Source organism: Quercus lobata, chromosome 9, assembly GCF_001633185.2.
Source record: "Quercus lobata isolate SW786 chromosome 9, ValleyOak3.0 Primary Assembly, whole genome shotgun sequence".
In the NCBI taxonomy this organism is placed as follows: domain Eukaryota; kingdom Viridiplantae; phylum Streptophyta; class Magnoliopsida; order Fagales; family Fagaceae; genus Quercus; species Quercus lobata.
This window is the reverse complement of record NC_044912.1, coordinates 43,002,406-43,020,854: the sequence shown is the minus strand read 5'-3', so window position 1 is coordinate 43,020,854 and position 18,449 is coordinate 43,002,406. Positions and strand designations below refer to the sequence as shown.

Here is an 18,449-nt window from a genome sequence, read left to right as displayed (position 1 = left end):
AAGCAAAAAGGCAATATACTATTTAAGTGTGGTTTTAAAAAATCTCACTCAACATCAAAAGATTAAGGGGGACAATCAACAGCTTCCAGCATTCCTCAGACTCATAAGATTAAGGGACATATGACTAAAACAGAAGATATCATTATTAGTTCATCATCCATGCTAAATCAGATTCCTGTAGGCTTTTTCTTCTTCCTGGAAATCCTAAAATTCACCAACCCATAAGGTTGTAGTGCTAAGCAATTTTTTTCTCTCTGTTGTGAGGAAATCTCCTGTTATCTCCTACCATCCTTTTAATTTCAATACATCCATTAAAAGGTATAATCTTTCTGTTGTGAATAATCTTCCCATGTTCAATGCTCAAATGTGGTAAAATAGTATTTTAGAAATTAACATCGAATAATTTTAAGTATACCCCATCTAAACACAATAAAATTATATAGGCGGGTTTGGGACGAGTGAGCTTGGATTTCTCAAATAAAAATGGGATAGATTGGGGATAAGATTCATAAAACTAATCGGTTTTAAGACATATTTTAGCGTCTTCTGTTCAGGTTTGGGAAGGCCTGCTCCATTCCAAACCCAACCCATTGCCATTCATAACTAGAAGTTACATCTCCTCACATATAAAAGACAATTTTTTTCTAAATACATTTCATAATAAGCAAAGATAAAGAGCCACAACAAACTAGATAGAGTGTAAGATGAAACAAAGATAGCAACATAAATTAGCATCCATTGTGCAAAGGGGGACTACAATTATTTTCTTCTTAATGATGTTAAAGTATCTCTCCAAGACTTATGTTACGACCACATACTAAATTTTGGGGAAAAAATAACGCACAACTGAGCAAGAGAAACATAATTATGATTGAACCACAGCTGTGACGAATGTTAGATCACCCATCAAATAATTACCTGATAGTCTTTAAGTCCCACCTTCTCCAAAAGCCTCTTGCAAGCAGCGACCTCATCAGAACTAACATTTTATTATTATAAGAAACAAGTTAGGACCTTTGATGGCTAGGCAGCATCCAACAGAAAGAAAAACAATTAAAATACCTTACCTTCCATCCAAAACTTCAGGTGCTAGGAGGCCAAACCTGTCTACAAATTCAACAAAGGGTTTTCTAGTAGGAAATCCAGCACAACTTATCCTAATTGCCTCCATCACTCCCTGAAATAAGATACATAATGCCATATAAACTTAAATAGACTCATTCAACTTTAAACACAATACAAACATATACAAAAAACCAACACATAAGATATCAACATTCTTACCCCACACCGTAGTTGTTGTAGAACATTTTTATTCTCAAAGATTGCTGGCTTAAGAAGATTATTGGGTTTTACACAACGAATGTAATGCGGCTCAGTGGAACTAAGAGTTTCAAGCAACTGTTGCAATTGTTGCTGCATAAGGTACAAAAGAGCATTTTACAACCCACAATACAGAAGAAAGAAGCATTAATTTGACTTAAGAAAAGAGAAACAATATCAGACCTTGAACCGCGAACCTATTGAAGAGAACTTTGATGATTTGGATGAGTCCTCAGCTGAAGGTGGAAATAAACCTGCCACAAAGGAGCATTTTGAAGCACTCAAAAGTGCCTGATGTTCAGCAACAACGTAGTCCTTGTTCTTGTCCAGGAATTGTTCTGTTTGATAAGTGACCTGAAAATCATGTCAAGTTCTCAGTGCATGTATTTTTTAAACAAAGACAATTACATCTTGCTTCTTAGGTCTAAATTTTATGATGTATACATCACTCCAAAAAAAAAGGATACAAACAAAGCATACTTACATCACCAGCATAATGGCAAATTGTGAAGTCACTACGCGATAATTTTGGTTTGGTGAAGCGATTATGATTTTTGAATGTCTGGTATAGCTTTTGGGCAAATGTCTCGTGTGTTGATCTTGGAAACATACTACAGAACACACAACACTTAGCAATCTCACAACCAAACAGTCTATTCATAAATTTTTATGCCATGATATAGAACAATTAAAGCAATACACCATGCAGTACAGTACTCACCAAGCCTCATCCAAGAGAGCAATAATGCCACCAGGTTTCTGAAAACCCACGTACATACAAATTATCAAAAAAGACCAGTCATGAATAAAGTGGAAACAAAAGACAGATGCAGAGTGAGAATCATAAATTAAAAATACTGAATGGCCAGAATCATTTCATCAATCAGTTTGTTTAATTATAATTAAAGAACAATAGTAAATACATTACAATCATCGCAAACCCCCCCCCCCCAAAAAAAAAGTAATTAACTGTAGTGCACTATTATCAACAATAAAAGGTTGTATCAGAGAGGAAGATCGGTACAATTATAGTAATAACAATAACAACAAAAGGAAAGTATCAGCATCAGCAACAAAAGTAAAAGAAAACAATTAACCAAGATCAAACTTCAAAGTTATTATCTCTTACAAGTATTATTCCTCAATTTGGTTGAAGCCGTTATATACTAAAAAACTTACCCAAAAAAAAAAAAAACTATAAATATATATATACACACACATATAAAGTTGAGTTCAACTTACACCTAGTGTAACTCTAAGTAATGTTACACCACAAAATAATTTGTAATTGAATTCATATTTTGAAAATCCAACCATTGAATAACATGTTCTATATGTTCTTACCATGAATGCCAATTTTCATAATAATCGGAAGTAATTTACCATTCGATTCATAAACTCATATTTTATGCATTATTTTAAACTACAAAAACTTGAATTTAAATAATTGATTGATGACATGGCTATTGATCTTTGATCACCTTGATGACATGGTTATTGATATTTAATTTAGGTAAGTTGCACATATCTAGTGTGTTCAAAACGTAGGAAACACGGACACTTCATTTAGAGTGTTGTACCTGTGTCATACCAATGTCGCACCGGTGTTGTACCTGCCGTGTTATGTTATAATTTTTCAAATATTGCTCAAGCCACAATGTCGTACATGTACCCATGCCCGTGTCCATGCTGCCTAGTTCAAAACCCACAACCTAAGCTCCACCCGTTCTTGTGGGACAAGGAAATGTCATTTGAGCTAGAGCCCATTGCATAAAGTAACCTAGAATTATTATATTGGCTTCTTCTTTTTTTATGGGTAAATAATATAATTGATGGTTTCATGTCAAATTAATTTCAAATTGATTCCTTATATATAAGAACAGATTATTTCCAAATCCAAGTATCCTACTTTTCTATAACTCCACCTCTTAAGCATATATACCTCTCCTTCCTCTTTACTCTTCTCCAGCAATCCTTAATCAACACCTTCCTTCCTCTAAGTGGATTACATATTTGAGACTACAATCATACAAATACAAAAAATAGAGTACAGGACAGGTATTTCATAATTTCCACCATTCCATAAAATGGAAGTTGTAACATCAAGATGTAAGGGAAGAAATAGCAGTACTTAAAGACCAAAAGGTGCATAGAAGAGATGAGGTAATAAAGGGGACAGTTAGACCAAATGGTTGAAAACTGAAATATTTGTTGAGATAGTACAAAAGTGGTGGTGAAGTTACTCTTTTCGGGGCACTGCTAGTTATGTTTTCAGTCGGAAGCTGAGAGCACTCGAGCAGGACTTAAAGCAATGGAATTTGGGAATGTTGGGGTAAGAAAAAAAAAAGTTCTTCAGATGATTAAGGAGATTGATGGTTGGGAGGAGATGAGGGTGTTATCATCAGAGGAAAGACAGAAGCGAGAGTAGAAAAGTGAATTACAGAAAATAATGGCTCCGGAAGATGCTTTCGAAGGCTGTTCAAGATCAATCTATTCAGGGCTTCTTGGTAGGAAGGGTCAATGAGCCTTTGATGATTTCACACTTCTTGTTTGCAGATGACACTATTTTTTTGTGGATCTAATCCTGAACAGATTGGCTATTTGAAATGTGTACTGCTGTGTTTTGAGGTGGTTCCTGGCTTGAAGATTAATTTAAATAAGTATGAATTGGTTCCAATCAGTGAAATTCCTTTGGTGTCAACTTTGGCTATCGTTCTTAGGTGTAAGATTTCAAGGCTGCCTCTGAAATAATTGGGACTACAATTAGGGGCCTCTTACAGATCCAATGCCATTTGGGATCCAATTTTGGAAAAAATAGAAAGGAAGCTGCCTGGCTGGAAAAAGATGTATCTATCATAAGGGGGTCGCCTAACTTTGTTGAAAAGCACTTTGTCCAACGTACCCACTTATTTCCTTTCTTTGTTTCCCATTCCAGCTAGAGTTGCTAAAAGAATTGAGAAGGTCCAAAGAGATTTCTTATAGGGGAGCCTAGGAGATGAGCAAAATTTTCACCTCATGAGTTGGAAGACCATGTGTGACCCAATTTGGGAGGGTGGTTTGCGGGTTCAAAGTATAAGTCACTTTAGCAGTGCCTTATTGGGAAAGTGGCTTAAGAGATTTGGCATGGAGGATGGTACTCTAAGGAGATTTGTTGTGGCTTCCAAGTATTAAGTAGGAGGATGGGTTTTGGGTGTCACAAGGAAGCCTTATGGAAGCATATTAGGAATGCATGGGGAAGACTTGCATCCTTTGTTCGATATGAGGCTGCCACTGGCACCTGGGTTAGACTCTGGTTGGATCTATAGTGTGGCGATGTTATTATGAAGGAAGCATTTCCGGCTCTTTATGGCATAGCTCAGAATAAGGAGGCATTAGTGGCTGAATATTTGGGCTGCGAAAACGGTTATATGCATTGGGATGTTGCATTCAATAGAGCTGTTCAAAGATTGGGAGATGGAGGCTCTTCATTCTTTTTTGGGTCTTCTTTATTCCTCCAAGATTATAAGGGATAGGACAGATTGCATGTTTGGGAACCCTACCAACAGAGGTGTGTTTGCTGTTAGGTCCTATTGTCAGGCCCTTTCACCTACTAATACTCCTGAGTTTTCCTTGGAAAAGTATTTAAAAATTGAAAGCCGCTTAAGAGTGGCATTTTTCTTGTGGACAGAAGCCAGAGGGCATATCCTTACTATGGATAAACCTTCTTAAGATCCAGATATGCAGTGTTTAGCGGTGTTGCTTGTACAAGATGAGTAGGGAGTCTACGGATCATCTACTCCTTCATCGTGTGTATGTGCATCACATTTGGACCTTGGTGTTTTGTATGTTTGGAGTGCAGTGGGTCATGCCTAGGAAGGCGGTGGACTTACTGTATATGTATGTTTGGAGGACACCAATCCAGAGATATACGGGCGGCCATTCCTCCTTTTATTATGTGGACAATTGGAAGGAACAAAACAGGAGAACATTTGAGGGGACTGAAGGCTCTTTGCCAGAGCTGAAGCTAGTTTTCTTGAGATTACTGAATGCTTGGATGGCTGCCTTGATTAGCCATTCCTTTTCCTCCTTGGAGGCATTTCTAGATTTATGTAACTTTTGCTAGCATTACAGTTTCTCTGGTACACAACCTGTGTACAGGGGATTCTGTTTTCCCTTTTTTGATGCAATAAAATTTCTTGTTTTACCAATCAAAAATACTCATGCTTTCTGCCCATAGCACACCACTAAACTTAACAAAGCCTCAACCCAACTACTAGGGGTTGACTACATGAATCTTTTTCACCACAGATCTTCATACTCATGCATGACTACATTTTACATTGACTAATTTACCTAACATCTGTTTGCCAGCAACTTTTCCTTTTAGCTTTATAGCTTATTTGTTTATCAATAGCTAAAGCTGTACTACAATTATACTTTCGGTCCTGTTAGCAGGTGCCCTTAGGGCATTTGTTAATGAACCATTTTAGAAAAATATTACCACTTTTATGGGAAATATAAAAAGCCATCAAAAAGATTAGTTGCTTTTTTCTTTTTTCATAAAAATTTTCTAAAAATATTTCCTAAATCAATGCCCTTAGGGCATCCATTAACTTTTCCCTTATACTTTAACCAACTTTCAACAAATAAGCAAATCAGCAAAGTGCTCATCAAAACACACACCTAGCCAATCCTCTTTTGCTTTAAGCTTTCAAATAGACTGCAATCAGGATTCACTTGAGCAGAATGAACATGTAAAGAAAGTTTGATTCATCAAAGGCAAAAAAAGCATGAAAAGTATTGTTCTAAAAAGTGAAAAAAGGAGGCAACCCTAGTGCATAGGGAGTATGCAAGAGAAGCACCAACACATAAAGAAAGTTCCAATCAAAGAAAGAAAGCTAAGCAAAACAGTATGCATGTTAGATGCACAAACCTTTTCAATAAGATCTAGAATATCTTGATTATCAACAAACTCAATGTAACTCCAATCAATTTCCTCTTTTGTATATTCTTCTTGCTCCATTTTGAAAACATGCTGCCAACAAAATATGTTTGCATCAGAAACACATGGACTACACCTGGACTGAAGAAACACCAAGGGCAACAACAACAAAATTACAGATTCACAGAAAAACCTGATTGAAATGTTGCTGAAGCTTCTCATTGGTGAGATTGATGCAAAATTGCTCAAAACTGCAAAAATACATCCCAAAAAAAAAAAAAAAGAAAGATGAAAGAAGATAACAACCATAAGCATCACTTATAAATTCAGTCTACAATTTAAATTTGATGTTATACTCTTGCAAGGCATTACTTTTAATCACTTTACCTGTCTTCTTGGCAGAAAAGTAATGAACTCAAATTTGGCATATTAGTAGGAATACAAAATTCCATATATACAAATTCGGCTTAGGTAACTAGTACTGGAAGTTAGAATAAATTAACAGAAGAATCTTTGACATCATAAGATTTTTTAAACAAGTGTAATATGTATTGTAGGGGCGGAATAAGATATTAAAACATTAAAAAGGACTAAAAGGAAACTGCTCTTTCAAAGCTCCAATTGCATGTATACATAAGCAAGGTGTCTAGAATTACCATAATGTAACATCATCCCAACCTAAAGACTACTTAAGCAGAATGAAGACAAAATTAGTGGTAAAAGCAAACAGGCAGCCAATGCAAGGAACTGTGCCCGTTTGGTAACGCATTATCAAACCAACTTTTTCAAAGTACAGTTTTTTAAACCCCACATTTTCTAGGTACAGCTTTTTTGAACAACCTCATTTTCAAAAGGCTGAAAAATAAACTATTCCAAACGGGCACTTAGTGTTTATATGAAGATGACAAATCTTCCCAGCTGTCCCAAAGATAAAGAAATGAAAGAATTGAGCACATAAACTAGCACATTTTACTTTTATATAGATGCTCAAACCCCCCATAGTAACAATGCTTCACATGTTTGAATTCCTTTGATGTACTTAAAAGGTAAAAGCAAAACAGCGAGATACCGGTTATCGAAAAGAAGTAAGCCTCCCAAGTCATATTAAAGTACTGAAAAGTAGTAACGTGAGGGGACAGGGAGATATGGTTGTAAATTCATAATAAAAACAAACGGTAAAAGATATATATGGTTAATTACTAAAGAAGTCAGATGAAGTGTATGTTGCTTGATGAGTCAGAGTGTAACAAGTTGCAGAAGGTGCAGATTCAGCCCTGAATAGTGAAGCATTTCCCTTATGAGACAACCCAGTATAACATTAGAGCCTCAAGACATAAATAGCTGTTCAAAGAGAGCTTCAGACTATCCTTTTACAACTTGATACACATAAAAATGATATTCCATTGAGCTCACATGGAGAAACTAATCTATGCCAATTATAAAAAGATACAGCAAACCAGTTAAGCACCTGTTTGTCTTGAAACTCTCAAATCCATAAATATCCAGAACACCAATCAAGAACTTTGACTCCGGGTCTTGACCAATTGAACTATTTAATCTATCCACAAGCCTGTACAACCATGAAGGGAATTAAAGAGAAGCACTGCAAAACAAGCCACTGCAAGTTGCAATACAAACTTGAACAAAGTAACCAGTATTACTAAGTAAGGTCCCCACTGAATAATCTTCAATCAAATACTCCAAAGAGAAAAGCTTACCAGTCAAACAACCTCGCATAGACAATTTTAGCCAAAGCATCTCTACTGGTAACTGCAGCTTCTGGATCCAGCCATTTTGTGATAGTTTCATCACGGGTTACAATTACACGTTTGCAAAGAGAATCTTCTAGTGCCTTTGCATCACACCTGAACAAAATTTATGAATTACCTACATATTCTTATCATAGAACATGCTGAGCAAAATAATCAACTGGCGCATATTTTAGTGAGAATGTTTGTCAATCAAATTGTTTAGTTACATGAAAAGCTCAGACGCGGTTCTTAGATGATAGCAAGATTTTTCATCTTTGGGCTTGGACGAGTCTGTTTCCTCCCCTTTTGTAAATTCAATGTTCCCAAGATGCAGAATTGCGGCCACAACTCGAAATATTGCATCCTGAAAGGGCGTAGAAATGAATAAAAATAAGATTTACAAATAGCAGTTATAATTGAAGGATCTTGTCTTCCACTTGAACTAATTCCCTATGAAATACCTGCTCATAAGTACTTATTCCAACAACTTCCATTGCCCTCCGAGTTGCAATATATTCCTTTGAATCATCAACCCCATCCAACTCAAAGCAATTTGTTTGATTCAAGTAATGAAATGTTCTTGGGTTTCCCAATTTGTACCTCTGAACATCCTATTGAAGGAATAAGAGAAGAAAAATGAGAAATGTCTGATAGCTAGAAAAGAGCAGTTGATGCTTTACACATGTAACATAGAAAAGCTGAAAGCATTCTTGCTTCTGCTTGAAAAAAAAATTTTCATTTGTTGTAAACAAAGAAATGAAAATGACATTTGAAGTTTTCAAAGTCTATTTTCAGACATGTCTCTAAAAACCATTCTTTTCTGGGGACATTATGTTTCTATTTTTATATCAATTTCCCAGCAAAAAACACAAGAAGATGAATTCAAAGATCTGATATCCATTTATGTTCTTAGTGTGCGTTTGGGTCCGGCTGATGCGTTTGCGTTTGCATTTTTCTGTTCTTTTTTTTTCTTTTTTTTCTTTTTTTGCACGCGTTTGAGAGGCCAACACGGCTACTGTTCATGAACAGTAGCCGCAAAGTTTGACTTTTTCCACATTTTCAGCACAAATTTTACTGTTCACGGACCCACAAATTTCACTTTTCAGCAACTTTTTCATTAAAAATGGGTTCCACGGTACTATCCACACATTTAAAAATTATTTTGCTACAGTGTTTTTCAGTTTTCACTTTCAGTTTCAGTTTTCAGTTTTCAGCTGTATCCAAACGGACCCTTAGTCTAAACCATGAAACTGGATTGTGCGAGAACAATACAGGCATCATGCTGCTAGGTAAAGTGGTGGAATGCTGCACCCTAGATAACAAGAAAACTGAGACAAAAGCAAACACATTCACATATAATGTTTCCAATTTTCAGATTCTAAAATTCCAATTTGGAAGAAAGAATACTTTTTTTCCAAATGGAACTTAAGACGGCCTAATTGTACAGCAAAAAATTTTAAGTTTTTACTTATCAATACAAACATACAGCAAAATACTAAAGTATGGAACATAAAAATTCACTGTTTGATTCTTTTTATCACTTAGTTTGTATATAACAGAGTTCAATTCACCAACAAAAGAAGAAAAAATATTAAATTACAAAGTTTACCATAAAACCAGTAAAGATTAAAAATTCATGTGGGAATAGCATATTGAGACAAAGATCTACAAAAATCCATTACCAGGAATTACAAAAAAAACATCCCTAACAACAACAACGAGCCTTAATCCCAAATTTTTGGATTAAGTTATGGATCCTCACCAAATTAGTTAGGGTCAGCCACATGTATTCTTTTCAACCATTCTATTCTATCTAAAGTCGTATTCTCTGTTATTCCCTTAATTAGTAAGTCCTTTTCTATTACTTCTGTTAATGTTATTTAAGGTCTTCCTCTACCTTTTCAACTTGGATTGGATTAATTCACTTTTTTTTACCAATGCATTATTCGCCCGGTGCATTATTCGCTCTCCTCTGAACATGACCAAACCATCACAAGCGACTCTCTCTCATCTTTTCATCAATAGGAGCTATCCCTAACTTTAAGTGGATTTTCTTACTTCAGTGTTATGATCCTAATGTCCCACATGAATTAAGTGTAAGCTTAACCATGTGTTTATAAATCCTTAGGTACCCTCTCCTTGCAAGCTGGTTTTCAAGGGTGAGTTCTACTCATGAGTTCCTAACATTTAGTATCAAAGTCAACCACCATGTCGAGTAATCGGACATAGCTCATTGAGTATGGGATCAAATGAGTTGCGGTTTTGTGGTCGGACCTCAGAGGGAGCGACCTAGAGACTAAATTAAAATAACTAATAGGTGAATGGGCCTCCAAAAAGAGAAAAGGCTACCATCGGGTTAGTGTCGCTAGAGTAAGCCATCGTGGATATCGATTGCGAAGCATGGTGGTATGTTATGATCCTAATGTCTCACATAAATTAATTGTAAGCTTAACCATGTGTTTATAAGCTCTTAGACACCCTCCCCACACAAGCCGAGTGGGTGAGTTCTACTCATGGATTCCTAACATTAGGATTTATTTTTTCAAGTATTTCCACATATCTATCTTAACATTCTCATTTCAAATACACTCGTTTTATGAATATGTTTCCTCTTAATAGCCCAACATTCACTACCTTAGAGCATTGCTAGTCGTATAACAATCTTATAAAATTTTCCTTTACTTAATAGATACTCTACGATCTCACAATACTCTTGATGCATTTCTCCACTTCATCCACTTTACTCTTATACTATGATTCAAATCATCTACTAATCTCCATCTTTATGAATTATTGATCATATCGAAAGCTCTCATTCTTTAATATCTCTTTTTTTTATATAGGTAATAAAAGAACTATTATTAATAAATAAAAGATGAATAATACAAGATGTTCATGATGATGAACAATAAGAAACAGAAGAAACAAACAGCCAAACAAAGAAGAGGGAAATCAAATAGAAAATCTAAGGGAAGACAAAAACTCTGGAAGAGACGAAGACTCAGTAAAACCCCAACAACGAGACCACTCAAAAAGACTACGATGGCTTAAAACCTTCAACTCATCCAACGTCTTCTCCTTGTTCTCCAAGGAGCGATGACTCCGTTCCAACCAAACAATCCACATTATGCACCCTAGAATCAAATTCCAAATATTCGAGTTGTGCTTCCCAAGCCACTGATGCCAACAAGACAACAATCCCGCCACCGATCCTGGCATAACCCAATGAATACCATAAGCCTCAAGCATGAAGGTCCATAAGGTATGAGTAATAGGACAGTGAAGGAGGAGATGGTAAACCGACTCCCCATCACAACAACACATACAACACCAATTTGTCAACTCTTGACCATCAAGTCTTACAACTCCTTCATCTGTATTTCTTTTCTTACTAAACCTCATTCCATGTACTTTGTTTTAGTCCTAATTAATCAAAAGCCTTTAAATTCTAGAGCTTCTCGCCAAATTTCTAACATGGGATTAACTACACTTCTAGTTTCATCCATTAAAACCATATCATCTACAAAAACATTCACCAAGAGACTTTCTCTTGAATCGATTTAGTGAGCCCATTGATGACTAGTGCAAAGAGAGATGGACTTAATGCTCATTTTTTATGCAAAACCTATAGTGATGATAGAAAACTAACTTATTATTCCTCCACTTGTTCTCACACTAGTTACAACTCCATCATTTATATCCTTTTTTTTTTTTTTTGATAAATCACAACTCCATCATATATATCCTTAATCAACTTAATATAATTTCGAGGAACTCCTTTCGTTTCCAAAACCCACCACATAACCTCTTGATGGACCCTATCATATACTTTCTCTATGTCTATATTGGATCCATTCATAATAGAGTGACTAAATTTTACACTAGCCATCAACCTACCACAACTATCTTCCTTTACCCAGGTTTGGGACCGAATGTTAACAAATATATGACAATAAGCACAGACATAGGCAGAGTTACAAAAAACATATCTCCTAAAATAATAATAATAATAAAATGACAAAACAAACTAGGTAGCGATCAATAAAAGCTAAGCTCTAATTTCCATTAAAGATTACCCAATTCTTCCTTTCTCAAATCACAAAAGAAAAGTGTATCTCCATAATCCACCTTCTCAAATTCTGGACCATTTTGACATCAGCTGCCAGCCTACCACTAGGGCTACAAACATATTATCTTGGTACCACTAACAAAGTAGAAATCTCAAGAAGGAATCATGACACAAGAAAATTGCAAAACGGACAATGAATATTAGACAATTCACCAACACAGACTTGATCTTGCATACTTCCTAAAGGCCAAATGTTTGAATATACGAATCTTATCTCTTATCCTTGACCTTAGAAATATAGAGTTCAAAAGTAAGCCAAACCAAACAACAAGGTTTGGTACGTTTTTTGCAGAGCAATGGGTTGGCTTGGTTTTTGGACTTACTCAACAAGTTGTTTCAGTCTTTTAGGCATCTCATAAAACCCCTAAACCAAACAGAACCAATGAGTACATTCAAGTACAGCAATTTTATTGGTTGCCTCGTGGAGTCAACTAATGATAAGCATTGTTCTCCTATCCCTTACATACACTCTCTCTCATCTCAACATCTCACTAATGTACCGCCTCCCTTAGCTCACTCAACTCTCAGCCCCTCTCACGCCTTCATCTCTCATCCTTTACTCTCATTGGAGCCATGCCTCATGATCACATGTTCCAAAATATGGATCCAGACCCATTAGATAGCTCAATTGAACTCAGAGTCCCCAAAAAAATTTGAGTAGCTATCCAATCAATCAAGTTTAGTTTTCTATTTTTTATTCTCTGATAAGTTCTGCCTCCAAGGGGAGGAAATGGAGAGATTTGAAATAGTGACCTCCAATTCATGAGGCATGATCCCCAACCTCATTTGCTACCCCTTGGGGTTTGCCACCATAGCTAACTAACGTCTATAATTTTTTGAATGTACATTTCCAGGAGTTTTATACGTTTTTGGTTGATAAGAATTTGAAGCTAAAAGTTGATTTACCTGTACTACCTGATCGAAAACTAAACCAACCACTTCTCGTTGCTTAAGTTAGTACTAGTTTTGTTTGTCTAATTGGTAAGTTACACACACACCCTAGTCAATGAGCCTTACCTCGAATGATATTTCTTCCATTCACAAGTGAGGGTGGAGGGTGAGGTAAGGAGTTCAAAGTACAGCAGGGGCATGCGTAACTTACATATAAATAATAAATAAATAAAAAGGAGGTTACACACTCGCCAGTTTGTTTTGAGTTGACAACCTCACCCTCTACCTTGTTTTTTACAAGGAGAGGAAGTACCATTTGAGGTAGAAATCAAGAGCAACTTAGGATTGGTTTTCTTAAGACATTTGTTGGGAGTTGGTTTAGGTCTTAGAAAACTGATAAAGGTCGGTCATGTACTCATGTTTCAGATTTACATGAAATCCAATCCAAACTAGCCCATGCCCATCCCTAATAATAACACAAAAAAGACAGCACCAATAAACCCATAAATTTTCATGCAATTTTCAAGAATTGGAAGCAAAACCCTAGAAGTGAGTTGACAAAACTGCCAAGAGCCTTGTAACTCAACTTGTACCTCCTCACGTTTCTAACAGAGACATCTAGGGTTCAAATCCCCCTCCCCCAACTATTGAATTGTCACAAAAAACAAACAAATAAACAAACAAAAAGTGAGTTGGAAATACTATCTCCATTTGATAAGCAACTTCAAACTGCCTTCATTGACCCAAGGCACTCTCCAGCTAATTACTATCAATAGGAGAAGTTCCAATAACCAATACCCCCCCCCCCCAAAAAAAAAAAAAAAAAAAAAAAAATCATATTGGTTGCACAAAAGCCATGTCTACCAAAAAGTAATGAATTCCATTGAAATATGAAAAACAATTGGAAATGCTCTTAGCATCAAGACATGCCACTACAGTTCTACACTGAATTTCCCAAACTCCAACATTGATCTGCTATATTTAAAGTAGGGTTCCAAGAAAAAGAATAAAAATATAAATTCATTTTAAGCACACACAACAACAACAATCTGTAATTGAAGAAAGAGAATCACCAGCAAACCTCTAGTTTTAACCTCCACAACAAACATCAGCATGAACAATAAACAATCATACACAAGACTAGAATATCTAGAGCTGAAACATCAAGAGAGAGAAAGTATCGTGGTCCGCTCTGCAAATCCTACTTTGGCCAATTCACAAGATTATGAGACAAATATTTCCATGCAAAGACAAAGTAATACAAAAGAAACAAATAATCTGCAAGTATCAATCCTGATTCTTTCCATGAAGCTGATTTAGTGAAGCAATTTAGCAACCATTACCTCTGGTGGTGCAGCACAAAGCATGTAGAAACAGTGATAATTTCTCTCAGGATCAGACACCTGGCAAACACGTGATCTTTCTAGCAAATAAGTTCTGATAGCAGCTCCTGAAATTCTCCCCATCTTGTCAAATTGAATCTCCACAAACTTACCAAAACGACTGCAAAAATAATATGCAGATAAGAATGGAACCCTAACAAATAGATAGTATCATATAAAATTTGCATTATACAAATAAGAATATTTTTAAAACAATAGATCATCCCACCTCGAGTTATTGTTTCTAACAGTCTTTGCATTACCAAATGCTTCCAGAACAGGATTGGACTGCAAATCAGAGAAAAACACAACAAAAGCATGTATGATACAGGTGACAGTTACAAACTTAGGAAAGAAAATTATTGAAAGAAAATTCAAGCCAATGACCTCTAGCTTGAAAAGCAATACCTAACCCCACAAAAATGGGGTGGTGGATGAGGTTACGTAGGTTCAAGACCCTTTGGGTGTGTATGTTATAAAAGTCAACATCATATCTTACTTCTACATGTACCAGTAAGATTCTAGATTTTTTTTTACCTCCAGGACTTGCTGCTCAACAGTCCTCCCCTCAGCAGCAGCTCTCCCACCCATGTAAGCAAGATAAGCCATGAGCAATTTTGTGCTTTCAGTTTTACCAGCCCCACTTTCACCACTGACCAATATTGACTGACTCACTCCTTCATTAATCATAAGTCTGCACACACATCAATGGCATCTTACATTGCCAGACAAGCAAAGAGATGACATGAAGAGCTTTACAATGAGAAAGTAATAAAGTACCTGTATGCAGCATCTGCAACAGCAAACGGATGTGGGCTCAGCTCGCCAAAGGCTGCCCCTTTATATTGTTGCATCATATGGCTATCATAAAGATGTGGTAGTCTTCTAAAAGGGTTCACAGCAATCAATATATTTCCTGTGTAAGTCTAAAGTCACCAATAAGTGTATCAGCTTCAGATAATACCGAAGATGTAAAGAAACAAAAACAATGTCCCACCCCTCCTCTCTTCGAGCCCCAATTCAACAAATAATAATAATAAGAGAAAAGGACAATCTATGATGGAATAACTATCTCTTTTTTAATAATCATTTTTGTGGAACTCTATTTTGAATACTTACGTATATCTCATTGATATCATATCTTGATCTTAAATTGTCTAGGACTCCCGGTTCATGCAAATAAGCCAGCTTTGTCATATCATCCACTCCACATGGTGGGGCTTCAGCATCTTTAGGGCAGACATTGGAAGCTTTAACAACAACCTGCAGTTTCCACATAAAGAATAGTGGGGAAAATGAGTAAAATCAGTATTCACACACAAAAGGCATCAACATCTCCAAATGTTTTCTTCTAAAACAAGCAAAAACTACAAATAACAACCTAATGGAAAATTGATACCATAAATTGAAATGTTCAACAAATGAATTTTTTAATTTATGAAAAAAAAATGACACATGGACGTTACATTAACAAAGTATGAATTATCATTCAGCATATGACAAAATGAAGGTGATATGTGCAGTAAAATATGCCCAAGAGTAAATATTATCCAAAGCACTTACTGTCTTCCCTGAAGTGCATAGGACCTTAATTTCTTCACCATGAACCTCCACAACTTCACCATCTTCCCAAGCTACATCGGGATCCTCCACCCAAACAAGAGACCCAACCGCAGGACTAATAGTAGCAGCCTGCAAAGCAAAAGTGTCTTAAGTCTAACACATCAAGTGAATTGAATTACTATATTCCATCATCCCACGAGATTTACAGATCATGAAAATATGCACAAGCAGCCATCTGTAACTGCTGTGGTGAAGATGTAAGGCTAAAGCAATTTCTCTTTTCTCAATGATACAACAGAGAAAAAAGAGTCCATATACATACTCAAGTAAAAGAGCAAATAAGTAAAAAAGGGAAGGGGACTCCCTATGTGTGTATGTTCAGGCTAAAGTATTCCGTGCAACATTGCTCAAAATACAGTTTTTGTATCAAGTGGAGCTGACTTTATAGTTGGTTGTGACAAAATTCAGATTACAAAATTAAGTAATTATGTTGAAAGTTATGTTAGCTTGAACAAATAAATTACAAATGTTAAATAAATAAACACAATTGATGTGGTTTAGAAGATAAACAAATCTGAAAAGTAAAGAGAAACCAAAATTTCTAATGAATCTTGTGCTAAACAAAACCAGAACTTATCTAGAAGAAAATAACCCAGCATATGCAACATCAATTGTTTATAAGAACATCTTCAGCAAGAAAGAATATAATATTCCAAAAGTATCGCTCAAAATAAGCAGTATAAGTAAGATATAGAAATAGGCTGTGTAAAAACCCACTAGATGAATTGACTAGCATGACAAAGAGTAGTATACCAAATCCTATTTTTCATATATCAAACCTAACTACCAAGTATTTAAGAGGTTAGTGACTGAGATTAAGGCTTTTTATTAGTTGGATTGACTAGTTACGTAAACATTAGAATAACACCACATCTGGCTGCACAGAATTAATATATAACTGGCAGCTAAGAATAAACAAAATATAGATTTATCTAAAGAAAAATTTAGAGTACCCAAGCCTGAAATGCAAAATTTATTTATATGAGAATCAACCAAGTCAAAAAGCTAGAGGGTGTAATCAATTTCCATGCAACCAAACACAACCTAATTGTTAATCACTAACTGGATTAGCTATAGGTCAAGAATAAATTGCAACAACATTAATAGCCTTCCTTTGAGGACCAATCAGCACAAAGCTGAAGAAAGACATTCGCTGTCAAATAAATCATCAAATTCTTATCAATGTAACTCTCCTCAAACGAAATCCTTGTTTTCAATTTCAATTTACTGTATTCCTTACAAGATCTCCAACCACACAGTAAACACTTTAGTTGGGACACTCCTAACCTTTTGCTTAGTAAATCAAAATAGGCATTTAACCAAACATAACAAAAAAGAAATCCAAATCTGAATATGATGAAAAAGAAACAAACTTTAAAATGAAATGAAAGATATTCATATATCCACTTCTACTCCAACTTAAGCACAGATCAGTAATCAAGATACTAAACCAACAATAACCCTGCATTGAGCAACATAAAAATTCCACATAATTAAAAGAACCCATATACAAGAAATGTACAAATCAATCAAGGACAGCCAAAAAAGAAAGAAAAAAAAATATACCATTTTGACAGAGATTTGATCAGATCAGAAACTTGAGGTTGGTACCGCGTCTACTTCCACTTCCTTTGAATTCAGATACAAAGAATTCTTCTAACTTCTTTCCCTTCCTTTTAGTACAACTTTTATTGATGTATGGGTTTAGAACAATAAAAATAATAATAATAAAAGAATTAGAGAAAAATATATATACTTGATTAATGAAAAAGAATGAGAAGCTTGAACCATTCAACAAACCCAAATATTTTTCAGAAGAAGAAAGAAGGAAGGTGTGTTTGAAAGCAGAAGTTTCTCTGCTTTCTTTGTTGTCTTTGTTTTCTTTGTTCCCTCCCACTCCTCTGGCTTTTGGGTTTTACACTCTTCCTTTACTAATTGAATAAATAATTCTTGTGTTAATTAAGGATGTAATTAAGATAAGAAGAAAATAAAATTCAAAAACGTTTTTGTTAAGTTTCGTGATTCCGGAAATGCCCTTCTTCTTTGGCTTTAATTACGGTGACTTTAATGACAAGTGACAACTCAGACATGGTCAACTGTGAGTCACAGAACCAAGGTTGTCTGAAACTTTACAAAACTCAAAATGCTAAGGCGGGGTAACACTTTACACTAGTTCACGGTCGTCGAGTTGAATTTTTTTTACTTTTCTTTAAGGTTGGTAAAGATTTTTTCTGTTACATACGGTGTCTAACTTTACACTAGTTCTCTTTTTGGGTTTGGTAAGATTTGTTCGGTTACATAACAGACGGTCCTAACTTACTCATCATTTTGTTTTCTTTCTTTTTTTTCACTAAAAATTACAATTCACATCTTAAAATTGAAATTTTTAGTAGTTTTGATTTTGCGTACTGAATTTTCAAATTATGTTA

The 18,449-nt window shown here is 35.4% G+C and overlaps 1 protein-coding gene across 1 annotated transcript in view; it reads right to left on the bottom strand.

Annotated features, from left to right (window-relative positions):
- The window catches only part of LOC115960533 (myosin-6-like), a 32,576-nt gene extending 14,619 nt beyond the window's left edge, over positions 1-17,957 (bottom strand). The window contains exons 1-19 of the mRNA XM_031079466.1: positions 17,587-17,957; positions 15,961-16,089; positions 15,517-15,660; positions 15,178-15,323; positions 14,935-15,091; positions 14,627-14,685; positions 14,359-14,518; positions 8,457-8,606; positions 8,223-8,359; positions 7,963-8,109; positions 7,713-7,814; positions 6,438-6,495; positions 6,236-6,337; positions 2,045-2,082; positions 1,808-1,934; positions 1,507-1,677; positions 1,285-1,416; positions 1,068-1,177; positions 919-979 (exon numbers count right to left, since the gene is read on the bottom strand). Coding sequence (XP_030935326.1) covers positions 919-979; positions 1,068-1,177; positions 1,285-1,416; positions 1,507-1,677; positions 1,808-1,934; positions 2,045-2,082; positions 6,236-6,337; positions 6,438-6,495; positions 7,713-7,814; positions 7,963-8,109; positions 8,223-8,359; positions 8,457-8,606; positions 14,359-14,518; positions 14,627-14,685; positions 14,935-15,091; positions 15,178-15,323; positions 15,517-15,660; positions 15,961-16,089; positions 17,587-17,589 — 2,133 coding nt within the window. The 5' untranslated portion in view covers positions 17,590-17,957. The remainder of the gene's footprint in view (positions 1-918; positions 980-1,067; positions 1,178-1,284; positions 1,417-1,506; positions 1,678-1,807; positions 1,935-2,044; positions 2,083-6,235; positions 6,338-6,437; positions 6,496-7,712; positions 7,815-7,962; positions 8,110-8,222; positions 8,360-8,456; positions 8,607-14,358; positions 14,519-14,626; positions 14,686-14,934; positions 15,092-15,177; positions 15,324-15,516; positions 15,661-15,960; positions 16,090-17,586) is intronic.
- Between the last annotated feature and the right edge of the window lie 492 nt (positions 17,958-18,449).